General features: G+C 47.0%; 8 protein-coding genes across 8 annotated transcripts; 2 read left to right on the plus strand and 6 right to left on the minus strand.

Moving 5' to 3' along the window:
- The first annotated feature begins 245 nt into the window (after positions 1-245).
- On the plus strand, positions 246-2,944 carry F4807DRAFT_434542 (pyruvate decarboxylase). The gene has a single exon (XM_047998807.1). The coding sequence runs from the start codon at positions 786-788 to the stop codon at positions 2,517-2,519; it is 1,734 nt and encodes a 577-aa protein (XP_047851944.1). The 5' UTR covers positions 246-785; the 3' UTR covers positions 2,520-2,944.
- Positions 2,912-5,078, minus strand: F4807DRAFT_469262 (P-loop containing nucleoside triphosphate hydrolase protein; the record flags this gene model as incomplete). The annotated part of the gene is made up of 3 exons (XM_048002690.1): positions 2,912-4,091; positions 4,148-4,762; positions 4,820-5,078. 3 exons carry the CDS (start codon positions 5,076-5,078, stop codon positions 3,658-3,660), a joined length of 1,308 nt encoding a protein of 435 aa, XP_047851945.1. The 3' UTR covers positions 2,912-3,657.
- Positions 5,079-6,988: 1,910 nt separating this feature from the next.
- On the plus strand, positions 6,989-8,442 carry F4807DRAFT_177579 (kinase-like protein). The gene is made up of 2 exons (XM_047993540.1): positions 6,989-8,338; positions 8,399-8,442. Exon 1 carries the CDS (start codon positions 7,157-7,159, stop codon positions 8,297-8,299), a length of 1,143 nt encoding a protein of 380 aa, XP_047851946.1. The 5' UTR covers positions 6,989-7,156; the 3' UTR covers positions 8,300-8,338; positions 8,399-8,442.
- F4807DRAFT_177572 (prion-inhibition and propagation-domain-containing protein) lies at positions 8,413-10,696 on the minus strand. The gene is made up of 2 exons (XM_047993539.1): positions 10,007-10,696; positions 8,413-9,956 (listed from the first exon to the last, which is right to left on the minus strand). The coding sequence occupies exons 1-2, from the start codon at positions 10,376-10,378 to the stop codon at positions 8,526-8,528; spliced, it is 1,803 nt and encodes a 600-aa protein (XP_047851947.1). The 5' UTR covers positions 10,379-10,696; the 3' UTR covers positions 8,413-8,525.
- Positions 10,697-11,831: 1,135 nt separating this feature from the next.
- F4807DRAFT_462583 (uncharacterized protein) lies at positions 11,832-12,687 on the minus strand (the record flags this gene model as incomplete). Its single annotated transcript, XM_048001851.1, has 2 exons — positions 11,832-12,374; positions 12,571-12,687. The coding sequence occupies 2 exons, from the start codon at positions 12,685-12,687 to the stop codon at positions 11,832-11,834; spliced, it is 660 nt and encodes a 219-aa protein (XP_047851948.1).
- Positions 12,688-13,833: 1,146 nt separating this feature from the next.
- Positions 13,834-14,982, minus strand: F4807DRAFT_469266 (uncharacterized protein; the record flags this gene model as incomplete). Its single annotated transcript, XM_048002691.1, has 1 exon — positions 13,834-14,982. The coding sequence occupies one exon, from the start codon at positions 14,980-14,982 to the stop codon at positions 13,834-13,836; it is 1,149 nt and encodes a 382-aa protein (XP_047851949.1).
- A 3,845-nt stretch (positions 14,983-18,827) lies between these two features.
- Positions 18,828-20,078, minus strand: F4807DRAFT_452815 (uncharacterized protein; the record flags this gene model as incomplete). The annotated part of the gene is made up of 2 exons (XM_048000373.1): positions 18,828-19,709; positions 19,809-20,078. The coding sequence occupies 2 exons, from the start codon at positions 20,076-20,078 to the stop codon at positions 18,828-18,830; spliced, it is 1,152 nt and encodes a 383-aa protein (XP_047851950.1).
- A 5,624-nt stretch (positions 20,079-25,702) lies between these two features.
- On the minus strand, positions 25,703-27,562 carry F4807DRAFT_177693 (uncharacterized protein). The gene has a single exon (XM_047993541.1). It carries the CDS (start codon positions 27,405-27,407, stop codon positions 25,911-25,913), a length of 1,497 nt encoding a protein of 498 aa, XP_047851951.1. The 5' UTR covers positions 27,408-27,562; the 3' UTR covers positions 25,703-25,910.
- Positions 27,563-27,583: the final 21 nt, after the last annotated feature.

The raw sequence follows: 27,583 nt of genomic DNA on the forward strand, positions 1-27,583 counted from the left end.
GGAGGATCTGAATATCTTGGTCGAATCTTAATGCGTAGCATTATACTGGGCCGTTCCAGACCAGCGGTCCAGAGCTAGCCGGCTAGCCAAAGCAACTCGGGGGCGGCCGATTGGTATGCTGTATGCCGATAAAAAACGGGGGGCTTTTCAGCTCTAGGAACATGGAATTGTTAGAATCTGAGTAATAGTCACGAAATATGAAGTAAATTATACGGTGATTGAATTGAGTTATGACTTATTAAGTCTGAAGATCTTAAGCGAAAGTCAATTTAGAGTAACGGCTAGTCTAACGGCTTTCATGCGCGTTAAGTGCGTATATGGCAGATTCTAATGGAAAGAATACAAAGTCCATTACATCATCTCCTGATCATCGCGAGACGCCGAAGATGCACCACGGTCCACTGAAACAAGGGCCGACTTGTTAAGAACAGGCGATGAGAATATCGACCTTACGATTTTGAGAATACACTGCTTTCTAGACTTCGTATCCCACGTGTCAATGTGCGAGGCCGGCGACTGCAGAAATATATTTATTAGCTGAACTTGCCCCTGAAACATTTCTTTGTTCTATTCCATCTATTCCACATCGTCAATCAGACTTTATTCAACGTCATTAACATCGATTTAGTGTTGTGTAACCAAACCTTGTGTTCAGGGAAACCACAGCACTCAGACCCAGAGCCTTGAAGACCATTTATAGACTCGTTACACTTGAATCTAATTATCCCTCACTTTACACGATACTCCACATTCCACTTATACTTACTAAACATCAGAAATCCACAATGACCAGTGTGGATATCCGGACAAGAAATCTCAAAAGGCCGGTCGACGTAGCCGAGTATCTCTTTACAAGGCTTCACCAGATCGGTATTCGCTCCGTTCACGGTCTTCCCGGCGATTTCAACCTTGTCGCCCTCGACTACTTACCCAAAGCCGGCTTAAAATGGGTCGGAAACTGCAATGAGCTGAATGCCGCCTATGCCGCGGACGGCTATGCCCGGGTTAAGGGTATCGCCGCTATCATCACCACTTTTGGCGTAGGCGAGTTATCCGCCGTCAACGGTCTCGCCGGCGCCTACAGCGAACACGTCCCCATCGTGCACATCGTGGGCTGCCCATCCACCATTTCTCAACGCAGCGGTTTGTTATTGCACCACACGCTAGGAAATGGCGATTTCAACGCCTTTGCCAACATGAGCGCCGGTATCTCGTGTGCCGTTGCCAAGCTCAATGACCCGACAGAGATTGCAACCCAAATCGACCACGTTTTGCGCGAGTGTTATCTCAAGAGCAGACCTGTTTACATCATGTTCCCTACCGACATGGTTGAGAAGAAGGTCGAAGGAGAACGCCTTGAAACCGAGATTGACCTAACTGAGCCCGCTAACGACGTCGACCGGGAAAATTATGTGGTTGATGTAGTGCTTAAGTACCTGCATGCCGCGCAGCGACCCGTTGTTCTGGTCGACGCTTGTGCCATACGGCATCGTGTGCTACCCGAGGTGCACGACCTAATCGAAAAGACTCAGTTACCCATATTCGTCACGCCCATGGGTAAGGGTGCGATTAACGAGACACACCCAAGTTTTGGTGGTGTGTACGCTGGTACTGCTTCCAGTCCCGCCGTCAAGGATATGGTGGAGAACTCAGATCTAGTTATCTCCATCGGCTCCATGAAGAGCGACTTCAACACAGCCGGATTTTCCTACCGACTCTCTCAACTCCAGTCCATCGACCTTCACAGCGACCACTGTATCGTGCGATACTCAGAGTACCCCGGCATTCGCATGAAGGGTGTGCTACGCAAGGTTGTCGAAAGGCTCGACCTCTCGCAAATCAAAGTCCTACCACCACCTAAATTCGTAGAGCCCGAGGCGCAAGTAGACTCTCAAGCCGTCATCACTCAGGAATGGCTCTGGGGACGCGTGGACCGGTTCCTGCGGGAGAACGACATCGTAGTCACCGAGACCGGCACAGCCAACTTCGGTATCTGGGAAACGCGGTTCCCGGCCAACGTCACGGCGCTGAACCAGACGCTGTGGGGCAGCATCGGCTGGGCGGTCGGCGCGTGCCAGGGCGCCGCCCTAGCGACGCAAGACGAAAGCGGCGCGGACAAGGCGCGGCGGACGATCCTGTTCGAGGGCGACGGCAGCTTCCAGCTGACGGCCCAAGAAGTCAGCACGATGATCCGGCACAAGCTAGACGTGATCCTGTTCGTCATCTGCAACGACGGGTACACGATCGAGCGGTACATCCACGGCATGGACGCCGGGTACAACGACGTGGCCACCTGGCGATACAAGGACCTGCCCGCCGCGTTCGGCGCCACGGAGCAGACGGCCAAGTCGTACGTCGTCAAGACGCGCGGCGAGCTCGAGGCCCTGCTCACGGACAAGGACTTCAACGAGCGCAAGGGCCTCCGGTTCGTCGAGCTGTACATGCCCCGCGAGGACGCGCCGAAGAGCCTGATGTTGACGGCCGAGGCGAGTGCTAAGAGGAACGCTATGACGGAGTAAATTTGTGGGGAAAGGGGTACGGGTGGATCAAATCAGTAATAGGGGATATAGGTAGAGGTGGGCACGTGATGAGATATGATTACATATGCATTGAAATGGGCTGGATTACTACTGGTGTTAGACGGTTTTAACTGTGGATTTCTATTTGAAATGGACCGGAAGAGATAAAATTCCAAAATTATGTTACACTTATGTCAACGGGTTTCAGCTGTGAATTGCGTGTATGGGATGCCTTTTGTCTAAGACTATCAGAGTGCGCCGGGAGGCTGGGTAGGTATCTATCAAGTTAAAACAAGATCTTCAATCATAGAGAATGGATATCTGCCAGTCCGACCCCGAAATAAACCGAGCTAATTAAGTTTTTTCCGGCAAACTGTTACCGCCTTCACACCTATGTAGTTCGGTATCACCCCGATGATGATGAGCGTGTTTACGTCCGAAGGACGTATATACTACATACGGGCAAGTATGGTATATATACATCAACGCGCACTACTAGCGCATGGGACGTCTAGAGTACCTCTCTAGGTAGAGAGACAGAGCTAGAGTTTCGCTTGACATAAGAAATTATCCTCCACTCCTGCCTCCAGTGCATTACTCTAGCTAATTGGCGACGGCATTAGCTAGCCGATTATATTCAGGAAAAACCCTACTCCGGATCCACCTTCTTCTAACGTCTCAGAACCACCCTCCAACGCCCAGTGAGCCCTAAAGCGGGCGGTATCACCCCGAGTATATCGTCTAGGGTGTGATCAAATGTCGGAGGTCTAAACTGCTGGAAGTCTAGTCAGATCGGGTGGCGATGATTGATAAGCGTTTACGTCCGCAGGACGAATACAGTATCAGTATTGCCGAAAACCTAGAGCCAAGATTTAGCTAATGAAGGTTGATATTTTGTAGGTGTTAGCGTAACTTGGTAGTCAGTGTTCAAATGTACTTATAGACACCTGCTCATTAAAGGGATAATAAGTAAAGCCAGGTCGGAGTTTGGCCTGTAGCAGAGGAGCAGGGTAGACGAAGAGCTTTTCGTGTATTTATACCGTGGTATCCTAAGAGGGCTGAAGAAGGGTGGGTTAGAGCTCCACGCACCACACTGTTGCTCCCTCGTATGCTAGGACTGTATCGTGACACTGGGCGCCTAGCCTAGCACCACCACTGCACCCTTTGTGGGTTCCACTGCTGTTCTTGGGATTGCTACAGCTCGTGTGTGCATTACGTTATTCGCAATCATCATTGCAACTGCTATACTTGACATAGCTGCTGCAACGATCGTGAATAGCACGGGATTTTTGATCGTTGTGGTTGCCACGGTCGCAATGACTTGCATGACTGTTGCAATTGTAGCGATATTTGTAGTGATACGGTCCAACCGATGTATAATCTTGGCTATTCTTAGCATTTCTCCTTTGTCGTCCTCTCTTTTCTTTGCTGCAGCTCTTTCCTCCTCTATTCTGTTTTCTTGCTCTTGAAATTTGATCTCAATGAGCCTTTGCTGCTGCTTCTGGGTTTCTTGTAGCTCACTGATCTTCCTGTCGTAATGTTCTTGGAAGTGAACATTTGGTATGCTATTGTCTAAAAACAATAAAGTGTTAGTATCAGACGAGGTTCCAGATGCAGTTATAACTGACTTTGGCGAGTGGCTTTCTCGATTTCTTCCTTGAGTTGGATTATGCACTCTTCAGTCCGCTGCTGGTATTTGATTAACTCCTCGTTAATGTATGCACCGGCATCGGTCTTATGAAGAGAACTTCCACCAGCCATTTGTTTCTGGATGCTGAGGACGACAGGCAATTTGTCCAAGAGGCCGATTGTGGCTTTCTCAGCTGACTCGGCCGTGCCGTCATGTCTCATGAAAGTAGCCCCGTCTGCTATCATGCCTTTCCAGAAGTCCGAATTCATCTTGAGTTGAGATTCTCGTTCGGCACCCTTGACTTGGTCGTCTCCAAGGTCGTCCCACTTCGTCGTGAGTAGGACGACGTTGTTCATGTTCTCCTGACCAGTGATCTTCCTGAACAACTTGAAGGACTTCACAGAGGAGCGTCCAACTCGAGTTTCTCCTATATCGTGCATATATATGAGAGCGGACAGAAACTTCTTGTCGTTGTACGAATTATGCAGCCATTTTGCGATACGTTCAAGAACGATGACGTCCTCGCCAGCTGTATCGTCAAAGCCTGGTGTGTCAATCAACAGCACCTTGCGTCCCTTGACTCTGCACTCAATCTCATGGATGAAGTGTGTTTCTTTAGTTATGACAATTTAGCTATATACGCATCAAGTTGTGTACGGTACCTACTGACCAGACTTCAGATCATGTCCAACTGCACCAGTGTAATCCTTGACGGCGAGTTTTGAGATGAAACTAGATTTCCCACATCCAGTCTTGCCCATGACCGCAATGATTATGATGTCTTCTTGCATATCCTTGGGCGTGTTAGTTGCTCCACATGTTTCCTCTAAATTGTGTACCGATTGGTTGGTTTCCACACTACTCCTCGGGGAGCAACATTCTCGCATCCAGACGGAGATTTTTCCGGGTATTGACTCAGGGGGGTTCATGTTGAAAATATCAAGGGGAAATGGGTTATCGAACTAGAAAAGGTAAAATACTTTTGCGGCTCTAGGATATATTGCCAGGAACGAAGTAGTAATACCTCGGATATGGAGGTCGAGATATATGTGAGGTGCGGCCTACAACTGAAGTTGGGCACATTTGAACAGGGACAAAAAGTATTTTTAGGCCAATGGTACTAAAAGTGAGATTATATTAATTGTCCCATCATTTTTCCTGTTCTAGACCATGATAACGGTTCCGAGTGGGTTAGAGGATGCCAACGAAGATATATTAACATAGCTAGAAGTTGCTTACGCCACGTTGTGTAGCTGTGGATGAGAAATGTGAGATCGGTGAATGTGTCCTGGCACATAGTTTAGCCAGTTTGGCACAGAGCGTGGCAAAATTATGCGATAAATCAACTCCGATAGATCGTATAAGCTTTCTCTGTGTTTTGTTTCTGGCCCCTGTCTGACTGTGAATGCAGTGGATTGGCTGTCTTTTTCTATAAGGCGTCTTATCTTCGTTCGCTGTCTCACTACAAACGCCCAATTACGTACCTAATCATGCCATTTAGACGCGCCTGGGTCGTATACTCAGATACTTAGGTACATATTCCGGACATATTCCTATACATATCAGGCGTGATAGGTAGTTGAGGCCGAGGGATGTGAGTATCGTTTACTAGCATTGGCTTGTGATGCCTCTTCATGCCTTCGGCACTGCGCTTTAACTAAGGAAACGGGCAGCAATTGCTACATCTCCGAAGGTTAGCCGATATACTGAATTTTAGTATAATTTTTATTATATTGAGTATCTTTATTGCGTTAAGAAATATATATAATTGTTATGAAGATATAAGGTGATATAAGAGATCTTGTGTATAAAAGAAGTATTGTCTGCCTGTTTCCCTAATTAAAGCGTAGTGCCGAAGGTACGAGGAGGCGTCACAAGCTAGTGCTAGTACCAAATTTCCGGTTTGAACGGTCTATCAGATTAACCCTAGTTAGATGCTTCACTGTTACGGAAGATATTCAAGACCTCCAGGGCTGGCAATAAGACTCTATTTCTATACGAGGAAAATAAATTTGTACGGACATGCAAATACGTTCTATGCGGTGAAGTGAACTGGGTTCAGCCCCATGTACTGGTATATTTGTGATAATTTTCGTGCATGTGACTGGAAGGCTGAGTACTTAGCTCCTAAGTACCTCCGAAGCCACCCACAGCCTCAACAGGGCATCGTGATACTTTACACGGTGTCAGGTGTACGTAGGCTGTAGGTACATAAGAGATGATGGTATACTTCTGTAGGGAACCACGTGTAACTACATAGCCGATCCTCAGCCTTTGTCAGGGGCATAAGTGGAGTAGGCCTAGCAGGAGGTCCTGCGGACCTCCTGCTAGGCAAACGCGAGTTAGCAAGGTATAAGAAGGGGGCGAAGCCCCCTTCAACCTTAGAAGAAGTAGCGTTATTAGTTCATTCATACTTGCTATATACTAGCAGCGGCTACGCCGCTCCTCTGCACTCACTTTACGCTTGACTTAGGGACCTATTACTGACAGCCTTGTAGTACCGATTTATGAAAGGTCCCGCTTTAGGTTAAGCCACTCAGTGATAGAAAATAATGATACACCCTCAGGTCGTCCGCCACCTAGATAGTACGTAACCCCTGTCCCTTTCCTCCTTATTGTCCCTTCGTAAATATCCCATAACTTTCTGAATTGTGTCAAGCTCTCAATCATCAATGTTCAATACCTGACTTATCTTGATCGGCAAGCGGAATAACTCATGATCCAAAATTTGGCCTTAAGCCCCCTTATATTTCAATCGTCAGCAATGATTCTATAATATCGTTAAAAGGGCTTCCTAGAGAGGGAAGGAGAGAGATTTGTCGGCTCGAAACCTAATCGACAACCCATAATCACTATAAGAACTGATTTGCATACTATTGATCAAATTGGTAACCATTCGGAAGGATCTGAATAGCCTCATAACATCCCGCATCCACCCCAAGAGAAGAACGGCCTGTTTCAAATTGGTCAAAATCAAACATCGTTGAGCGCATTCTCAAGTTCCAAAATGGAGATATCTCACGAAACATTCGAGGCCGATCCGTTCAAGCGTCTCAGAAAAGAGCCACTGGGGAAGTCAAACTCGGCGGTCTGGGAGGTCGCGCGCGAGTCCGATGGGAAAGTCTATGCGCGCAAAGAGTTTTCAGAAACGGGACATCGCAAGAAGGAATGGTTCGGAAATATTAAGAAGGAAATTAGTAACATGGCTAAAGCCAAGCATCCCCACATTGTTAAGTTTTGCGGAAGCCATTATATCGAGAGTTCCCAAATCATTGGCCTTCTCCTGCTCCCAGTTGCTGAGATGAATCTTGCCGAACTCTTCGACCGGTTGGACCGAAAACAGTACAATGATGTTGAACAGCTTGAAGTTCGCAGGAAAATGTGCCGGTGGCCACCATGTCTCTTCTATGCTATGGAATATCTACACCGCACAGGTCTTCGTCACAAAGACATAAAGCCTAGCAATATCCTTATTAAGGATAATCGAGTCTATCTCGCCGACTTTGGAATTTCGTACAACTTTCGCAATGATAATACCTCCAAGACCGATGGCCCAATCGGTGCCATCACTGAGCGCTACATTGCCCCCGAAACCTATGATGAGCAGCCTCGTGGAAGGGCTTCGGACGTCTGGGCACTAGGCTGCACCGTACTAGAGATTTGTACCGTCGCCTCAGGCGAGAATTCTATAGGGGATTTGAACAACCACCTCAAGCAAGCTCGGTACGGTCGAAAAACGCCATTTTGTCGATCCGCATATTTCGTATTCGATTGGATATTCCTGCTTCTATCGTGCCCTGGGCAAGACGACTTGTGTACACGCCCCATTCAGAAGATGCTACAACTCGCCTTCCTTATGCTTGACCCTAATCCCAAGACACGAATCAGTGCGCGACAGTTAGTCGATCTGTTAAACCCACTGGGATCGAACCCTTTCGACTCTGTCGGCCGGTTGGCTTGCGACGAGTGTAAGCGAACAACCCTTGTCCCATCGCATGATGCCACACCCCATTCTGTGTTCAAAGAAGAACATAACGGAGGCACGTACATACCATTGAAGGACGGTCTTTCGTCTGAGAAAGAAAATCTCTGGGAGGAGGTCAAGCGGCGATGGCTGAAGAGCCATATTCCATGGAATATCAGAACCTGAGCTCCGTTTCTTCGCTCTCAAAATATATCCATCTTCCAGGTCAATCACATCGCTGAATCATGGTTCATATTTGTTCAACAGTTTACTAACGAGAAGTAGGTGCTATTCGATGATAACCAAGTGAGTTGATATTCCTCGGAATCTGGGTGTTTAAGTTGGCTGGCGTTGGCAAGACATCCTGTTACTGTGGGCATCCGTGCTGATTTGGTAGCACGCCCCCATTCTTTCATAACTTGATACTTTGCAAGATTTCTTGCACCATCTGCAGACACCCTGTTGAAGACTCTTCTAGTTTATCACCCTCCTCCGAGAATACGAAACTTTCCCGCCCGCTTGTTAGGCCCCCTAGGTTTCCAGTCAAGCATAACTTGACAGCATCTGTGTATCGTTCCCCAGTCTCCGACTCCAAGATTGCGAGTGATTCGGGCTTCAGGAGGTTACAGCGAACTCCTCTTATAATTGGACGTCGGATGAACCGATTTAAAGAAATTCCAAGGAATTGATGAATGGGCTGCCACAAACCAATCTCCATCAATATCACCCCTAGACTATATATGTCGTGTTTCTCCTTGTACCCGTATTCGCCGTCTCTAGGAACGTCAAATTGAATATCAGGATGTCGGTACAAATCATGTTCTCTATTGTCGCTCGGAAGCTCCGTCATCTCATTCGGATTAGCTGGCCGAGAGTAATCAAACCCAGAGAGACAGAAAGATAGCCAGTCTCGGTCAGAAGGTGCCAGGAACAGAATATTGTCACTCCGCAGACCTTTATGCAGCCATTTCATCGCATGGATATACTCCAAACCTATTACGAGTTTCCGCGCAATGTTCAATCTCGTAGTTAACGAGGGCTTCGCGACAATCTGAAATCGGTCATATAGAGACGGTGGGACCGACGTCTCTGTCAAGGCCGGCAACTCGAACACGATTCCGAATCTAGCTGAAGCAGGATCATGGACGTAACCCAGAGAGGTTGGGAGCCTAAGCTCTTGAGGTGTATCTGGATGCTTGAGGAGCAATGCAGCAAGGCGCGTAATTCGATTTCCAACGGAGCGGTACTCCAATGTAGTGGTATTTTCGTCGTACCCCTTCCATTCAACCCATATAGGAGTGTCGCCATATTTCCCAGTAACCCTCTGGTTGCCATGTTGTCTTTGACCTCCATGTAACTCAATCTGCGAGAGAAGGAGCTCGAGGTCCCCTGGTGACGGGATTTCGAGGCCGACTTGTACCATCACATCATCTTCACAGGGAAGTTCCCCACGACTAGCCGCCATGCTGAGGGCCTTGAACCGAGCGAGGCGTTCTAAGGTGTTAGGTACACCTTGATCTAAACCCTGCGATGAACTCGTTAAATCACAATGTGGGGATAAGCGGAGCGACTGAATGAGCTCAACAATTTGATCTAACTTGTCGTGTACTTGTAAAATCTGTATGTGAGACGTTTCCTGAAGTCTCATATAATGTCGCCTTTGGTCTAACTCCAAAGATAAATGCATAGAATTGTTGAGTTCAGAGAACCGAGCCAGGAGCTGCTCAAATTTAGCAGCATCGAACACAGCCCATCGGAGTCCTATCGGGCATTTCAGAACAGCATCAGCATATCTAAGAGACTTCTCGCGTAGTTTATCTCTCTTGCTTGGAGTCCCCGAAGACTGAGGGGTTAGTCATAGCACGCCTCCAAACTCTTGTGATGTTAACATACGTTAAATTCGAGAAAACCTCCTGAAACTGCGGCATCGTTCCCCCGACCTTCATCCGAGACTTTCAAAGAGAGATCGTAACGATCCTTGATCCGGCTGATATCAAGCGTTATAGACCTTATCTGGAGCAAAGAATCAACCATAGTCTGTTTTCTCTCATCCAATTGAGTGTCTTCGAACGCAGTCTCTGCTATAAAACCAGATGCATCCCACCAATCCAACAACTTAAGCTGCTCCAGACGAAGACGATGTCGAAGATAGCCATATTTCTGAGGTAAGTTCTTCGCATCCAATAGTAGCTGACACCCCTTTATACACCCAGAAAAGACTTGGAATGCTAAAGATACCACGCTCAATGCGGTACCGGGATCCATGGTCCTTACGTGTACACTGGCGACGCTCAAGGAAAGTAGTCGAGATGTTTCGGACCAGTAAATCTCACAATGAAATTGGAATTACCCTAGGTATATTCATATGTAACAACACACTGAATGAGCCTATAGGACTATCATCGCGAATTTGCCTCACGAGGGGATCCATGTATCTGCAAGCACATCGCCCCCTGATCATCCCCACCATGACCGAGTCTTGATACACAACAATGCGAGACTTTAGACATTAATATACTACACGGAAAACCTAGTGCTGAAAGGAAAAGGTAGACAATCACATGCAGAAAAACTAGATTAAGTTGAATGGATGACTCATAGCGGTTTTTTGATATCGAACAAAAGCCACAGTTGCCCAAGTCTCTTTTCAGCCCAACGCATTTACCTCTATCTGGGAGAGCCCAATCTATGCCCAGCATAACGGCTCAGACAGCCATTCGCTCACTCACCAATATATTTCCAGGGCTTTATCAAGCACATTGCCAATGATACCTTTCAAGCATACCAAGAATCCAGTAAATATGCTAATCTCCATTACTCTTAGGTGATATATTTTTCTATTCGCTTACGAGCTCTCCGGGGCTGTTATGCTAACCTACACGATTACCAATGAAACTTTTCCATGTTTATCATCCCGTATATTCTGCCACCGAGAAATGCCTACAGCCTACGATATCACATATGATGTATCATATATAGCTAGCAAGGCTATCATGCATGTGATATCGGCGATCAAAACCTATCTTCTTCCCTTAAGTTCCTCTATATGTGACTTCCACGCGTTCCTACTGATCTTAAGGTTTAATTAGGCGTCATCACATTATAGGAGATGATATCAGCCATGTTGTACCAAAGCAAGTATTGACGTTGACTCTATTCAGATGAATAGCTATCATCACATTCCTACACTCGGATACAGTGAAGCAAAGCAAGCCAATATTAATAGTTATAATCCGACTTGTGAGATCATTTATATATGTAAATCATAGAAGACTCTTATTACGACAGCGTGATACTAACGAGGTGGTACGGACATATTCAACTACAATGTCCAATATCCGTCCGCCGTCAAGCTTCATAGGAATATTCCCGCTACCTCAATTCACGAATCACAACATATAATCAAAGACGAAAGTGATGTGTGTATGGAGTTCAACGCGAACTCACGGCATATCCATTGCGATGTCTTGTACATCTGACAGCTAAAGATACCCTGCAAAGAAAAAGCACCTTCCACCAACTCCCATGGCCTGCACTCTATGCCCTCCATCCCTCATGCCTAACCAGCATGCTCTCACGCAAGCAATGAAAGGTCCGGTCCGGTCCGGTCCAGTCCAGTTCACTTCAGCGCAGCGATGAACCCCCACGCCACCACCTCAAGCAACCAAACCAGCCCAGAAGCGCGCGCACGCGCAGCCAAACCGTCGCGAATCAAGCCTCAAGCCTCCCCATCGCCAACCTCAGAGAAACTCTCAAACTCATCATACCCGCCCTCGGTCTCCTCAAGCTTAGTCGGCACCAACCTCTTCTTCCCCGCACCCGCGCCCTTAGTCTTCGCAGCAGCGGCGTGAGCGATAGCGCCAGTCGTCTTCTTCGGCGCCATCTTAGGCTTAGGCAGAGCGGTGCGGCGCGACTTCCTGACCCCACCTCCTAATCCCCCACCTTCTCCTACACCTCCTTCCTTGGCTGCGGCGGCGGCGGCGGCGGCGTCCTTGTACTCCTCGTCGTCATCCTCGGCGTCGCTGAACACCTTGAGCTTGCGCTTTCCCGAGGCGCCTTTCATGGCTTTGACGGGGGTGCGCGGGGCAGGCGCCGCAGCGGTGATACTGTTTCCGGCAGGAGCGCCGGACTCGTTGTTTCCGGGGTGCGACTTCACGGCCGCGGCGATCTTGAGGAGCTTGTTCTCGATGGGGCGCCAGCAGTGCCGGGCTGAGTCTACGGACTTGTACAGGCCTTTGTCGACGAGTTGGTTCATGTCCAGCTGTGGATGGGTGTTAGTGATTGGGAAGTCGGCGGTGAGGCGGCGGGCAAATGTGAGATAATAGGACGTGGATGGGGGACATTGGTGTGAAATGAGAGTAGAAATAAAATGAAAAAAAAGATGGACGGTGAAGTGAGAGATATGATGATGAGCGCGATATCGTTCACTGGGGGGCGACGAAAGGAAAAGTACTTACGATTGCCTTTCCATCCTTGATTGACTTAACAGAACACCACGCCACGGCCACGATTTCGATCTCTCGCTGGGACAGTCTTGTGTCTTCGCCGTTGGCCTTGGCCTTGTTAGGAGCCATGTTGAAAGCGTGATGAGAAGTGAACGATGAGAATGGAATTGGTGCAGATTTGTTTTGTTGATGGAAAGAAACTTGCACGGAAAAGAACGAGCATGTGATGGTGGTGGTGGTGGTGATGGTGGTGGTGGTGGTGGGAGAATGTGGACGAAAGGTTGAAAGGAACTTCGTTGAGGGAAGTATGTAGGATGGAATAAATAATAAATTCTTCCGGAGAGTAGAACAGAACTAGTAAGAAGGTGGGGGATGAGAAATTTCTTCCTACGATTGTGAAGTGTTGTGAATTCTGTCGTTCACAAGTACTTAAATGGTACTTGTCAAGGCTACCGTGGGCCACCTCAACATAGCAATGTGTGGATATATCTAGCCGTTTGAGTCATTTTTGAAGACGGGATGTATCTATGGCAAGTATAAATTAATAACCGTACCTTCTACACGTTGGCCCGGTCGCCAACGAGTGTTGCGATGGAAGCATTTATACACCCCCTTTTAGGTACCTAAGTACCTCAATCTCACAAATGCACATTTATTAACATTTCATCAACACACTGGTATACAGACGGCTATTCCTCTTATAACGGTATTTAGATACCCATATGTGCTTATACTCGAATTGATTTAAAAGATTTCGAGTAACTGTGGTGGAACTTGCCAATATGGCTTGAAGGTTATGTGTATATATAATATCTGACCTCCCTGCCCACATCTTATTCTAAACAGCCACGAGATCCTTTTTTTTTTTGAGGGATACACATCAAATGAACAAGCCGCTCTTAGTATCTTATGCTTTCGTAGATAAATTGAATTGTTTATTTCAACCGTAATGACTCATCATGCATGAGGAATTACCGATATCTACTTCAGATTCAAAGTGACTCAGAAGTTTCTCCACGGGGAACTAGATATGTATTGTTAAATCTAACGGGAGCAGTAGCAGCGTCAGGGGCACTCACCTTATCCTTTGTTGCCAACAATGCTTCTATTTGGGCAATGTTCCTCATTCTATCATAAACATCAAGTTCAACAGTCATAATTTATCCTCGGATTCAATTCGAGAAATCTCGAACAACCCGACTATTCTGGTCGTATATATGATTACGGAGTTACTCGGCCCAATAAACTCCTTCTACGGCATTCCTTGCCGTCAATTCAGTCACCTAGGTCTATTTTTTCGAACGATTGCATGTTGTTTCCGGGTCTAACTCCATTCCCCGTCAACACCCGCGACTCAGACGGCATCATTGAATGAGGGCTGGCCTCACTCCTATTTCTTTGCAATGATCTCTCTTCGTTTTCCGCCATCGCGACACTCTTCCCTGGTGTGGAAGGTCTCGGGTCGGGTGTCCCGGTGCGTGAAGGGGCGCATGAGGGAGCGCGCGAGGATACCCGCGAAGATACGCGAGAGGGAACGTGTAGCGGGTGAGGCTTTGTTTCAGATGTGAGGGTATGTCCACTTGATACGCGATCTAACGGAGCCGGCTTCCGCGGGTGCGATGCTGAGCTTGCGCTGGTAGAGGATGGGGTCTGCATCCAGGTGACGAGGTTGTTCAATATGAACAGCTCCGCCTTCAGCTTAACAGTGTAGACGGCCGGTCTGAGAGTAGTCTGGATCTGAAAATTGCCCACCAATTCGTTCACGGTGAGCGCGCCATCAAGTAAGACGACGATGACGACGAGTGCGATAAGTTCGTGCATCATCTTTTTCACCTGGTCCTCTCTAACCATACGCAAGCGCTGCGACGTACAACGGAACGAGTACAAATATATGCCCGCGATCACGACTTCCTGTATCATGAAGCCTACAAGCTGGGCTACCTTGAATACACCGAATGCGTCCTTGAATGGCTTTCCTTTTCGGCTGTCCGGTGGATAGGAACTCATGGCCAGGAAAGTAACGGTCGCCGGTACCTGTAACGTGACGAATGTGAAGATTATGAGGGAGAGGACCCATCGTAGCTTGCGCCGGTCGTGAAGCACAAGGTGTAGTCGTAAGTAGAGAACGAAGGACTGGCCGGTCGACATGAAAACCCAACCAACAGACGTGCACACGGCCATCGGGAAATTTGGTGCTAGGCCCCAGAGATGAAACATGTATAACAAGCAAGGAAAAACTCCTGAATTGGAAACCAGTATCGTCCAGAAATACATGGTATTCTTTCGTCGGAAGGTTTTGAACATCAATAGATATACCTCGAGGGCGTTGTACACGGCAATCCCTAAGAAGATGCCGACGATGACATCGATCCCCCAATCATTTCCATGGTCTGACATCGATGCGTACGACATCATAGCATCCATAGCTCGAATAGAGTTGGAAAGTTAGCTAGATTCCTTAAGAATCTAAGAATCTGTTTGTAATAAGATGGCTATTTTCTTGTTTCTCCCAAGTTCACCCTCTCGATTTGACCAGCAGCAGGAAGCGTTTCTGAATTCCAATATCGAACAGCAGTAGATCATATTTAGGTGAATATGAGCGAATTGAGAGCGGATATGCGGCTGTCCCTGAAGGTTGGCATGATGAATACCACGAGTCAGCCCAGGACTACCGAGCATCCCGTGCAGCTCCCTACTCATATACCGGACGACTCTGGTTGTGGGGAAATAAGACGAAATAGGAGGAAATAAGGGGCTAGAACGAGAGCCGTCGATATGATTACTATTTAGATAAGAGCCCTTCTATTTACTGGTACCTTATTAAACTTTGGCTATATGAATGGTACAAAGCTTATGTCTTCCCTTTTATCCTTCCATCTTTCCACCTTCCCACCTTCCCATCTTCCCATCTTCCCACTAATTTTCCAACCATATTCGTCCGGGATGACGTAGCCATTACCTAGGTAGAGATATAGTCCCTGCCCGGGTACTCAGGACTGGATGCCATTCGACCTTGTTGGAGGATAGAACCCAGATCTAAAAATGCGAATCCTCTGTTGCTGGGAACAGAAACCCCAAATAAGGAGCTCTGCAAAGCACTGATTGGAATGTCTACATTGTAATAGTAATAGGAACCGATAGGAACTATCAGGTCACGGACTGTGAAATGATCGACACAGTACACTGTGCTGCAGGAGCTAGCCAATAGTCATCAAGTACTAGGCTCTTTATAGAAAATGAAGAAACGATCCAGCCAATCAGACTCAACCATTATATATGGTATACTGTGCAGTCAACGGTTGTCGCCTATTGGAATCATACATAGAACTCATTATTCCCAAGTACATATCCTGTCACAGGTCATTGTCATATTGTTCTGTCGCATATGAAGAACTAAGGATAACCACGGTAGTTTCGTCGAGATGTTCTTGTCACCGGACCTCGATACCATCTGTCCAGCAAGACTGACTGGTCTCTTAGGAACAGAAATATCAGACGATAAAGTATATTCATAATCATCCTGATTGCTTACCATGAAGTCCGAGCCATTGCAAGTCTTGGACTTTCCCTTTGACAGTAGTGTAACTCTGGGGTGGCTCATACCATTCAAGTTACAGTCGTTAGCCAAAGCCTTGGCTGTGAGGGTCAAGATGAAGCTAAGAATGGTAACTTCCATAGTCAGGAGATTGTTTATACAAATTTATAGAAACGGCCATGTGGTTCTGTCAAGAGGATATTGTAGTATTGCTATTATTGATGGAAGCACTAGCTGAAAGACCATTCATACGCCCTACAATGGTCCCCGAGCTTTATAGTAGGTAAGGAACGGGATTCTTATAAAAGCCCCGTATTTGACCTTTCGGACTAGAACGAGGTTTGTGAAGATCGTTACATGGAATTATCCTAGGAACAAGTTGGAGGAATAAAGCGGCAGGCCTCGTGAAGTTGTTGTTATGGTACACCGCGTTTACCCCCTTCTACTAATTAAGACCTAGTACATTTCTCCAAGCCTTATATTTTATAAATTAAAAGACCTATTGCGACCGACCTTGTATAAAATACATAAAGTATCTTTCCTATATTTTCTGGCACCTTAAGCCAGTAGTTCGGAGCTCTTCGTACAATAACATTGCTGTCTCTTCGTTCATGTTACATGTGATAGAGTGAGCTAACTTGTTGATGTTAATCGAGAATCGTTTGTTAGGACACTGATGATGTATACAGGCACCTGGTAACTTGATGAATTCCGTCGACGCTAGAAGTTTTTCGCCCTCGGCGATCATCGTTGCTGATCCTCAAAACCCAAATCCCCTTCTAAGCCAGCTATCCTTCGACCCTGTCCTTTCCGTGTAGGTGGATTGTTAACATGGTATATTCTTTCTAATTACTCATCTACACCAAATAGATGTTTCCCAAGTTTATTTACGACATTTCTTCGAATCTTGTGTTGTCTGAGAGTTTCGTTTTTCCCTTAGTCTGCATATTCAGGCCCGGTTCTAGTCAAGAGCACGACAATGGCCCCTTGAAATGCCAATTTTGAGAAACGGGTATTATGAAAGAAAAATCCGAAGAGAGGAAGTTCTTGACGTTTCTCAACATCCGTTGATTTATACAGTCACACCGGCAATGTTGTGCTGGTTATACACAAGGATCGCCGCGTGTTAGTAAGGGGTCATATCCGCCCCGATACTAGGAACTGATATCTTTAATTTTGCGACGAGCAAAGATGCTAAGTCATCAGCAGGAATTACAAATGGGAAAAAGGAAAAAGACGATGACGAAGAAGAAGAAGATGAAGATGAAGAGGAAGAAAATGAACATTTAGAAGCCGTGTTTCCGTTGCCAAGCATTTAGACATCAGATCAAATTTCCGCCTGCCAAGCAATAAAATAAGCACGCATCCGCAGATTTCAGCAAACACCTTGGCAAGCTATAAAGATACTTCGTTAGGGTGACAAGAAAAAGTTGAGTATTCATCACCGAACACCTCTCTAACACATCGCAAATGCCAGGTCAACTCGCCTAGAGCACGTGTCTTCGGCCTCTTTACTACAAGTAGATTAGACAAACGTCGCTAACACGACCCGAATACCACCACGTAGGGACCAGAGCCGCACGACATCCATGAAGACCTTCCTGTTCGGCACCTGTTGTAGAGCCGCATCAGAGTTTGGTTCGGTCACCATCTTAATTATACGTTTTACCAGGTAGCAATAATACCTAGGTAGGAAGTGTGAAGGGATAGGAACGCCGAGAATGGTGTCTTATTACTACGTAGAAACATCAATCAAGCACCTAGACCTTTTAAGATTTATGTCTCACAACAATTCAACAAGCCCTTACCATTCCTACCTACCTATGCGTGAAGAGAATGGATATATTTGTCATCCACTCCCCTCCCCTCCCCTCCCTTTTCCACCTCCCAAGAACCCCAAGAAACAATCATACGAGCCTCGTAGATTACCTCCTCACCACCGGTCAGCGAATCCAACCAAACCCGTCCAATCTACGCACCATCTCACCTGCAAGAGATGCCGATACCCGTACCAAGAGTCAAAGGATGTCCAACTGTGCCACATCGTCGCGAAAAAAAAAAAAGAGCCATAGCCTACCTACAGCCTACCTCTACCCACCGCTAATAGGCCCTACCGTACCATCCCATCCCAAATTAAACCACCAAAATAACTCCATAGTCCGGCACCCTCCCCCCCATACTATCGAATCCGCCCGCATCAAGGTTGCCAAAAATGGGTGTCCGACGCACCGGGACGCGCGTCCACCGCCCACTACTGGGTGCATATATGCTTGGGAGCGACCCTTTTTTCAGGTGGCCGGACCCCATATTTATCTTACGCTGCACCGTAGATTGGTCGAACGGATGGGAAATAATTAAAAAGATTGGGATGCGATTCATATACAAGGACGTATGTATCCATATGTACGTATGGACGCCGCCGATTCCTAAATAACATATCTACTACGGTACGCCTCGCCCCTTCCACCCTCCCGTTCGCCTTCTTCCTTGAACCCGTAGTATAAAAAAGCAGCAAACGTCGCGAAAACCCCAATGCAGCATCATCCCGTGAAATTTCACCTAACCGAACCTGTCAAGCACCTTTTGTACGGAATTTGGGCCGGACGGTTTCGTTTCGTATGGAAGTACCCAGGAACGCCATGCAAAAAAATGTCATGGGATTATGAGACGCGAAAAATATTTCACGCTCTTCATATCCCTCTCCGTTCACCTCAACTCTCAAGTTATGCCACTACTACCGTCCTAGACCGCCTTCAGCTCGGAAACCATCGCACATCTGGTCATATGGCTTCTTCAGGTTGTTTGGCGTGCAAACAGCCTCGTTTGCGAATGCGCGATACCGATCAAGGAGATCACTTTTGGTGATCCCGTCGTGTTGAGTGAAGAAGCTGAAGTGGCCGACAACGGAGCGCGTATCGATGAGGAATGGTCGACCAGTTCGTCTGGGGATGTCCGCAGTGATGTCCTGCTCATCATCGTCCGCGATGGGGAGTTGGTCCCTGATATCGGAACCCCAGACCGCAACGAAGTTCAGATTGTATCGGTTGAATCCGGTGTCGTATGTCTGCTCGCCACCAGGACCTTTTCCATCACCGAGAACAACCGCTGTCGCATTCGGCTTCGAAGAATTTTCTGGGTAGCGAATATTTCTACCGAAGAAATAGCGGTGCATCTTATTCTGCTCAATATTGTATAATAGGGAGTACTGCTGTTGCGCACCAATAGCCCACGATTTCCACGCTGCGCCGAAAGCAATCGGATCACTGCCGCGGTCCTGGTCATATTTGCCCATCGGAGTCTTAAGCAGGTCATAGTGGTCGTCGGAGATAAGAAGCCATGGGTGACCACGGTACGAGGGCTTAATATCCATAAGATCATAATCGGCTACCAATTCCTCTTCGGGATACCTCTTTTTCTCGGATACGCGCCACGATTCCGCTGCGAGGAACGACGGCTTGCTACTTGGATCCGGAAGGAAGGGGTGAATAGCACCGTAGTGGTACTGTTCCATGCCCGTTACAGGGCTGTTGACTAAATTTGCCGAGATGGCATACGGATGAGGCAGGGCAATGCGAGTATGGATGAGTTGAGGGATAGCGTCATGGTGGATATATACCTAAGTCATAAGGTCAGTCAATGCTTCTCTCCGGTCCCCAATTTACCCTTGCCCAAAAATAGGAGCAAAATGCAGCAAACAGCAAGGAGGGTTGCTCACAATATCGTCATCTATCTTGACGTAGATGGTGTTGTCCTCAACCGCATAGTTCCACATGCACTTGTACTTTTTACCTTCGCAAACTCCCTTGCCAACAAGTTTGTAACCGGGTGTCTTCTGGACGAGCTCTTCAACCCATTTAACATCATCCTCAACCTTGGTGTGAGCCATGAACCAAATTTCGTCGAAGTAGCCACCGTTGGATGCCAGGTTCTGTTGGAGGTAACAATCCAGAAGGTCCACATATCTCTTGCGACCATAGAAGACCATACCAATGACCTTAATACCAGCCGGTTTCTTCCAACCATCCTTCGGAGCGATGCTATCTAGCTTGATCTTATCGACGCGGTCCGTTGCTTGCAGCTTGTAATCCCCGTGTTCATCTACAGGCCAAGTGGTGCAGTATTTGCTCTCCGGCTTCGGTTTCTTCTCCTTAGATTTATCCTTATCGCCCGACTCTCCTGCTTTCCCGGAAGACGATGCGGTGGGCGCAGCTGAAGATTTAGATGCGGACGCAGATGTAGGTTTCGAGCCGTGAGTTGCGACTGTTGATGTTACTTGAGCCGCGGCGGTCGTCGGTGTCGTCGTGGGAGAGACGTCAACATCTGTTTGATGTTGTGTAGGCTGGGCAGGAGAGTAGGGGTTAAAGATGAACAAGGTTATAAGTAAAGAGACGATCAGAGCGAATATGAAATATCTCGGGTTAAATTTGCGAGCGGGTAGCCAACTAGGTATCGGGATAGACTGAAGACGACGCCATATTGGATTAGGATGATCAGATCTAAGCGGCGAAGACCAATTTTGACTGTCTTCGGATTCGTCAAAGTCGAATTCCTCACTGCTCGACGACTGTGTCTCCTTCGACAGTAACTGGGCGGAGGACTCGACGTCCTTATCCCACTGCTCCTTCATCGTGGTATGCGATTGGCGCAGAGTACGACCAAGTATAGCCAATGCGCCCGTGTATTGGGCCAGATAGCGGTAGAATATCAACACCGATATTATCCGCAGCCGGTTCCTCGATTACTATATCCTATAGCTAGAACCTAATTAATAGGTGTTATCCTAAAACTTCGTCGTCGTGATGCTATTGCGGAGATGCGCTAATGTGGGCGGACGCGTGACTTGACGTAGCTTTGACGCGGGAGCCGACAAGGATGAGTAGCTAGTTAATTCTAAAGAATGTCATGAGGAGGATGGAAACGGCGGCGGCGACAATATTGGCGAAGGGTTCATATTATGAAATTGTCCCGCGTTGAAGTGGCCGAGTACTCCGTGATAAAAAAGAACAAAAACAAAAAAGGTGGATAGTGGATAGGTGGTAAAATGTAGGATGGGGGCTGAATAAAGGAGAGGGGCGAAATTGGAAATATGATAGGCAAGGTTGTTAAGTTCCCAGGTTGTCATTCAGCAATTCAGGCAGGTCAGCTTATTATTGTATGGATTTCTATTCCGTTATTAGAATAGAGCGAGCGAACGAAGGAAAGTACCAAGGGTGTTAGGTACAAAATAAGAGATAGCCATCTGCAGGACGCAGCATCAATTGATGCAAACACCTGTGGATGATGGATCCATTAGACAGATCCATGGATGTCGTGGGTAGAAAAGCCAAGACAAATTACAAAGAATTAGTGCTGATGGCACAGATGGGACTGAGAAAGCCGAGGAGGCTTGGTTAAAGTTAGGGGATCCTTAGCTAAATCCACGTTGTACTCCATCCTGTCCATCTTGTTCCACCCATGTACTATCTATGGTAATTCTGCTAGAGATTGTACCTACCAAGATACTTATTCTAAGTAACCTTTTAAGTAACCTAACGGGTTCGGATGGAACCAGACCCGCATTGCCCACAATGCCCACACTGCCCACATTGGACGATAGGCAACTTCCACTGCTGCTTCCACTGTTCCATTTGGGCCAAGGACGCTTCCTTAGGTAGGTATTAAACTAATGTATTGCATTGCCTATTGCCTTTCTACGCACTAAGACTAACTTAACCGAGCATGACCCTTATGCAACTAACATAAGGCTATTTACATGGGATGGTGCACTTAATTTCTGAATTCCCATTGGGCTCGCATTGCCATTTTACATTGTTATACCTCGTGTACCTTAATTGCCTACATTTGCATACCTGGTCGTATTTGTATTACGATGTACTCCTAAGTGCATACACTTCCCCCGCGGTCGATATCATTAAGGACTCCAAGGACAAAACTCAAAACGACGGCCTGGAAATCGAATGGTTCACTCTTAAATTTCGTATTACTGTGTGCGATTGTCGACTGTTGTCCAAAAATCATATCGCTGATTCGCCTCAGTATACGGCACACAAACTAAAAAGCCGTCTGCATACATATCTGCCGGGGTATGTTGCATTCGGGACTACCAGCCGTATTTGTCGCTTCAGCTGTGCTACGCTTGGTTGAATTAAGAACAAATATCCGGGCTCATTATAGGCGGCACGTTACTGTTATACGAGATGCGATCCATCCCAATCATGAGCCTTTGTTTTAGAATATGTAGCTAACAGCCTAGATCTCGCATATCTACTATGTGGTATAGTAGTTTGGTATTCCTACATAGTACGAGCCTTGCGGCTATCGCGACTCGCTAGGCATCGTCTATTATTATATTAGTGTTGGCTCAACCCTAGCGCTGGCGCCATCCGATCAGCATTTTGTTAGTACGGAACTCATATTATCGAGTTACATCACTTTGGACAACGAACAGCATTCTATTGCAACACTGAAAAGTCGCTGCCTAGGAACACACTGAACATCCATCCAACCACGGTGGCTATGCAGCTATAACACCTATTGTTACTGGCCGGAGCAGTTACACCGCATCAAAGCTGATCAATGACACGTGCGGCGACCTATAGAAACGAAGATCCAGTCTTCCGGTTGCGAACGCGAAAAATTCGGCCACGGGCAGGCCCTCAAAACCCGAACCATCCGCGCCGCAAGCGGACAGGATCGTCCAGCAAATAGCACGTCAGATAAGACTCGCGAGAAAAGCTTATGTACATATTTAGTACATATTTTGATCATCAACGCAACACCGTATTACAGCACAACATTCGATTATATGCTGAAATTGAGGCTTTAAGCGGTCTAGCATATCTCGTGAACCCCTCGTCTCACCAGCTCATCGCTCCCATCTCGCGAATCTTCGCCGGTCTAGACTGTCATCTACATATGCCAAGATCTGACTGGTGCAGGGGCTAACTCTTTCTTCAGTTACTAATCATATACCAAGCCATAATGGATTCTTGGACTCGGCAGGTTCCAAGATTTCGAAGCTAGCCTTATTATGTCTCTGATAATTGTAACTCAATTAGACGTCTCAGCTTTACCCAAGGATTCGGATGCCACGCGATATCACAACGCTAAGACAGCTAGAATGGGGGTCGCGGGCTCCAGAGTGTTCACATCGTCATCCCTCCGTATCAGGTTTAGCACAAACGCCGTTTTACTCAGTCACGACTCAGGAAGAGAAGACGGACTTTTCAGGGCAACGGTAACGTTTAGCTCCACGTCCAATTGGTATGTCAGGTGACCACCCTAATCCAACACGCTCTTCATATATTAACTACGCGTCAAATATACCCAATATCTACTCTTTATTCAACGTACACTTATAAAGATTGAGCATTCTTACCCGCATCACTCACTGTAAAAACGACATTCTTCAAAATAAGCATCTCACTCTCATCCTCATAACTTTCCAAAAAACACCAATCAATATCCGCCCAACACATCCCATGCCAAGCTCCCGTATATTCTAGCATAACCTGAGCCCTAAACCTACAAACCGACATTGCATTGCCATGAGAATCCATGTTGAAAACTTCCAACATCTCCCTCACTATAGCCTCCCGATCAACATCATACAACCGCGTAATAAGTCTCCGATTCCGCCACACATCCAACCTACCTACCCCAAATGTCGTCCTCGTCCCGGCTCTCCGATTTCCCCGTTGGCGGGACCGGGGTACGTCTGCTCTTTGTAGAGCTGGTCCGTGGGTAGATTTGAAAATTGGGCCTCAAGTAGGTAATTCATGCATATCAATTCAGGGTTAAATACCAACGACGAAAATCCTCCGTAAAGAAAACGGAAACCCTCACAGTACAGAAACGCTGGTTATTACGTCAGATTGAATTACATATATGCATGCATAACATTTCTCATACTTTTGTTTAGCGAAACACTCCATAATTCTATTTTTATGAAGCGTTCATTATTATGGACCACCTAAAGTGGCACAGTCTGACAGTTCAGGTTTACCGCCGCAAAAGGTACAGCCCAAAATTTCCACCTTTTTCAGCCCTTCACACGCTTGGCGAATCCCAAAGACCCTTTTCATATCATCGCACGGTTACACAACGTCATACCAAACCGAACTTGCTAATTTAAGAGTTGGCGAGCCTCGCCCGGTTTCATCATACCAAGATATCGCTGATTGCTTACCTTGGTAAGGTATGGCTAGGTACAACAGCATCCCGTCTTATGTCGATGGCTTCTCTCGCGATCACCTGTCTTGGTTGTCGTGATCGGCGGGGCTCACCGATATGTCACCAGTGACCAATCATACCTAGGTAGGCTACCTAGAGCCTCTACATAGTAAAGGTCAAAAAGTTGAGTTGCCCGTGGCTGCCGAATATACAAGTCTATATATCCTTGTCATTCCAGATGTCCTTGCTTTAAAATCTTGGCAAATTTTCAACGTTGTCTGAAGTTTATGACTATTAGTTCAAGTAGCAAACAATTGGCGAAAATATGCCGAGTTTAAAGCATAAGAAGCATCAAAGTCCCAAGACCACCCTCGAATGGCAAGGTGACACGAACGCGGCATGATGATGGTCAAAACGACCTCACACTATCATATGGCATAGCACATGTTCTGCATATCTTGATAATATGATGAATGAAGGCTAGACCATGTATGTGCTGTATATATCTGAACATATCCCACGGCTAATCACTTGATCTTACTCGCCTACTCACGCCGGAATGATTCGAAGCATGTAATTGTCTTGGAATTGCAAAGATCTGAATAAGGCTTGTTTTTTCATACGAGACACGGAAGCGCGCCAGTCACCAAGCAATCTGTTGGTGTGACCGAAGCGCATGATGACCGGAGGCGGGCGTATTATTCATTCTCCATTCTCGTATAGGATCCCCGGCTCTGGTGATTGAAAGGTGGCGTCGCCGACGATGGAACGTTTCTATCTGTTGCACGTAGGACAGCTATAAAGCGGGTATGGCTCAGGTATACATTCGAAACTGAATCCCGGATGTAAAACCTATTTATCAGGTGAAATGATTGTTAACATTCGCAAGGCGACAACTTTTTGTCAGGGGACAATTGGCACTAGGTAGTTCCCGATTAGGTATAGTGCAAGATCAGGGTAGACCGTATATAAGGTGCGCAGCACCCTCAAAGGTGCTTCGAAGCGCAAGCGTTAATAGTTCATTAATATTATACTACTACCTAAGTAGCATTCACTTTATGTATGACATCCATCAAAGGAGCACTACTTTTCCTGACACTATTTGGGATCCGGATCCGGAAACAGGACCCTATAATCCACAAGTACACGCCGACCTCATTCTTACATAAAGGGCATGATTTCTGTCTTGAGCCTTTTCAAATCTCGCCTTATGCTAGTATTTTCTTTTGAATCCCTCATTTTTCGTCCCATCCACATTTAATAAGTGATAAGCTTTCCTATTCCAGTAGCTAAGCAGCTGTTCTACCGACAGGTGCCTAACCTAACCATTAGGCCATCAAAGATTGCCAAAAGATGGATAAGAAATGAATATTAGATATGAGAAGATATGCGCAACAGAATAAGTTGAAAAATAATAGCATGGAGATCGACGACAACAACTTATAAGAATATAATGGAGGGTTGAGATTGCAACGTGCTTTGGCTTAAACGGACTTAGGTGCCTAGTAAATCCACGTTTGACTTGCTCAGTTGTGCAATCATACCATAATATATACTAGGTATGTAGGTACCCTACACAGAGCCTATAGAATAACTAGGCAAGAAGGGTGATGCAATTATCCTATTACATCTGGCGCCGCTCCGTCTACTGCATCATCAGGGGCAAGACAACCTCCTCGTTGAATCGCCAAAGCAATGCGCTATACGGTGTATGGAATGCCGCGCCGCTGTAAAACATCCTGCCGCCAAAGCCGCCCTGTAGCGCGGTGAGGTTCCCGAAGAAGCCGTCCCAGATAGCCTCGGGAGGAACTTGGAGTTGGAACGGCGTGTGCGATGAGAAGGCCAAAAACTTCGGTTCCTTCGCACTAGTAGTGACGTTGTTCACAGATCTCAAGGTGCGGATTTGCGCTTGTATATACTCTTGGACTAGGTCGTCGCTCAGGTCCGCGGTATTGGACCCGAATTTGACCGCCCATACGTTGTCGACCACCCCGACGGGTGTTAGGACGTACAGCCCCGGAAGCACCGGGATCTGGAAAGGCGTGGCGGCCGCGGCGTTCCAGTACGTTGTTGTCTGACTAAGTCCGACATCCGTGACGAGTCCCGTCCAGTACCCGTTGGCGTTGACGTACTGCGAGAACACTGCGTACTCTTCTGCGGATAAGTCCCATCCCCCCAGATTCAAGAGGGTCGGAGGGATGGTTAAGAGGGCTTGCTTGCACGAGAGTAGTTGGAGTCCCTCCCCCTTGGTCGAGATGAGAAGTTCGAGATTTCCTGACGTTGTATTTTGCCTCTTAGTAGAAACGACGGTGGACTGAAGAAATATGTTGGGTCGTCCCACGTAGTCTCTGGCTTTCCTGTAAAGCATTGACGTATCGCCATTGGCTGCGGTAAGGTACCCCTGGGATAAGGCTTGGAGGTCGCCCAAGTTGAAGTACTTGACCACGTAGATGGTCGGGATATCCAATAGATTGCCCATTCCCTGTGAAAACTGGTAGTAGGTAGGGATAACTGCTGTTAAATTATGCTTTTCGAGGAAAGCCCCAAATGGTATGATGAGATCTTCAGGAATTGGGTCGGGGAGATCGTATCCCTGAAGGAGGTATGGGTAATCGGAGAGTATGCTGCCTAGACGCGAAAAGGCATCGTCAACTCCCGGATCGATGCCGCGGTCTACGCTCGACCCATCACGGAAGTCCACGTCTTCCCGGATAGAATTGTAACATACAGCTGGTAGTGATGTATTTGCAGGATCCCCAGGCTTGTTCCACGGGACGGAAGACATATTCAGTAACGGAATGTTGAATTTGTTGAAAAAGTCATAGACCGCCTGAAGCGGTTGGTGTATAACGACACCGTAGTCGACAGACACCCCAGAGCTAGGATCCGTCCATGTTTCGCAATGGCCCCCAAGACGATCATTGCGCTCGATTATCGCCAACGTCCTATTCATGTCAAGTAGAGATACAGCAGCGTGGACACCGCTGCTTCCTCCGCCGACGATACAGACATCCTTCTCTATAACTTGGGCCCATTGGCCGTCCATTATGTCGAAAGTGCTCCAGTCATGCGACCTGGATAGTCCTATGTAGCTGATAAGACATATCAACCGCAAGGGCTGTTCGAGTGTACGTTTTCGCATTCTTTCGGCCTGCTAGGTTTGGTAGCGGTTAATTGATCGTGACAAAAGGAAAGGAACAGGCTTTATTGCTATACACTTACTCAAAGGATTATAATTATATGAAATATATTCGGAAATTGTAAGTCAAATATGGCAAGTAAATCTGGAGGGGTGGGGGCGGGTGTGAGGTACATGGC

The sequence above is a fragment of the Annulohypoxylon truncatum genome, assembly GCF_022578515.1.
Source record: "Annulohypoxylon truncatum strain CBS 140777 unplaced genomic scaffold F4807scaffold_27, whole genome shotgun sequence".
NCBI lineage: Eukaryota > Fungi > Ascomycota > Sordariomycetes > Xylariales > Hypoxylaceae > Annulohypoxylon > Annulohypoxylon truncatum.

Bases quoted from the DNA above. Each gene is read 5' to 3' on its own strand.
- F4807DRAFT_177693 (XM_047993541.1), bottom strand. From the start codon at position 27,407: ATGCGAAAACGTACACTCGAACAGCCCTTGCGGTTGATATGTCTTATC.
- F4807DRAFT_177572 (XM_047993539.1), bottom strand. From the start codon at position 10,378: ATGGATCCCGGTACCGCATTGAGCGTGGTATCTTTAGCATTCCAAGTC. The intron at 9,957-10,006 runs GTATGTTAACAT...CTAACCCCTCAG, and splicing joins GAGGTTTTCTCGAATTTAAC to TCTTCGGGGACTCCAAGCAA.
- F4807DRAFT_177579 (XM_047993540.1), top strand. From the start codon at position 7,157: ATGGAGATATCTCACGAAACATTCGAGGCCGATCCGTTCAAGCGTCTC.
- F4807DRAFT_434542 (XM_047998807.1), top strand. From the start codon at position 786: ATGACCAGTGTGGATATCCGGACAAGAAATCTCAAAAGGCCGGTCGAC.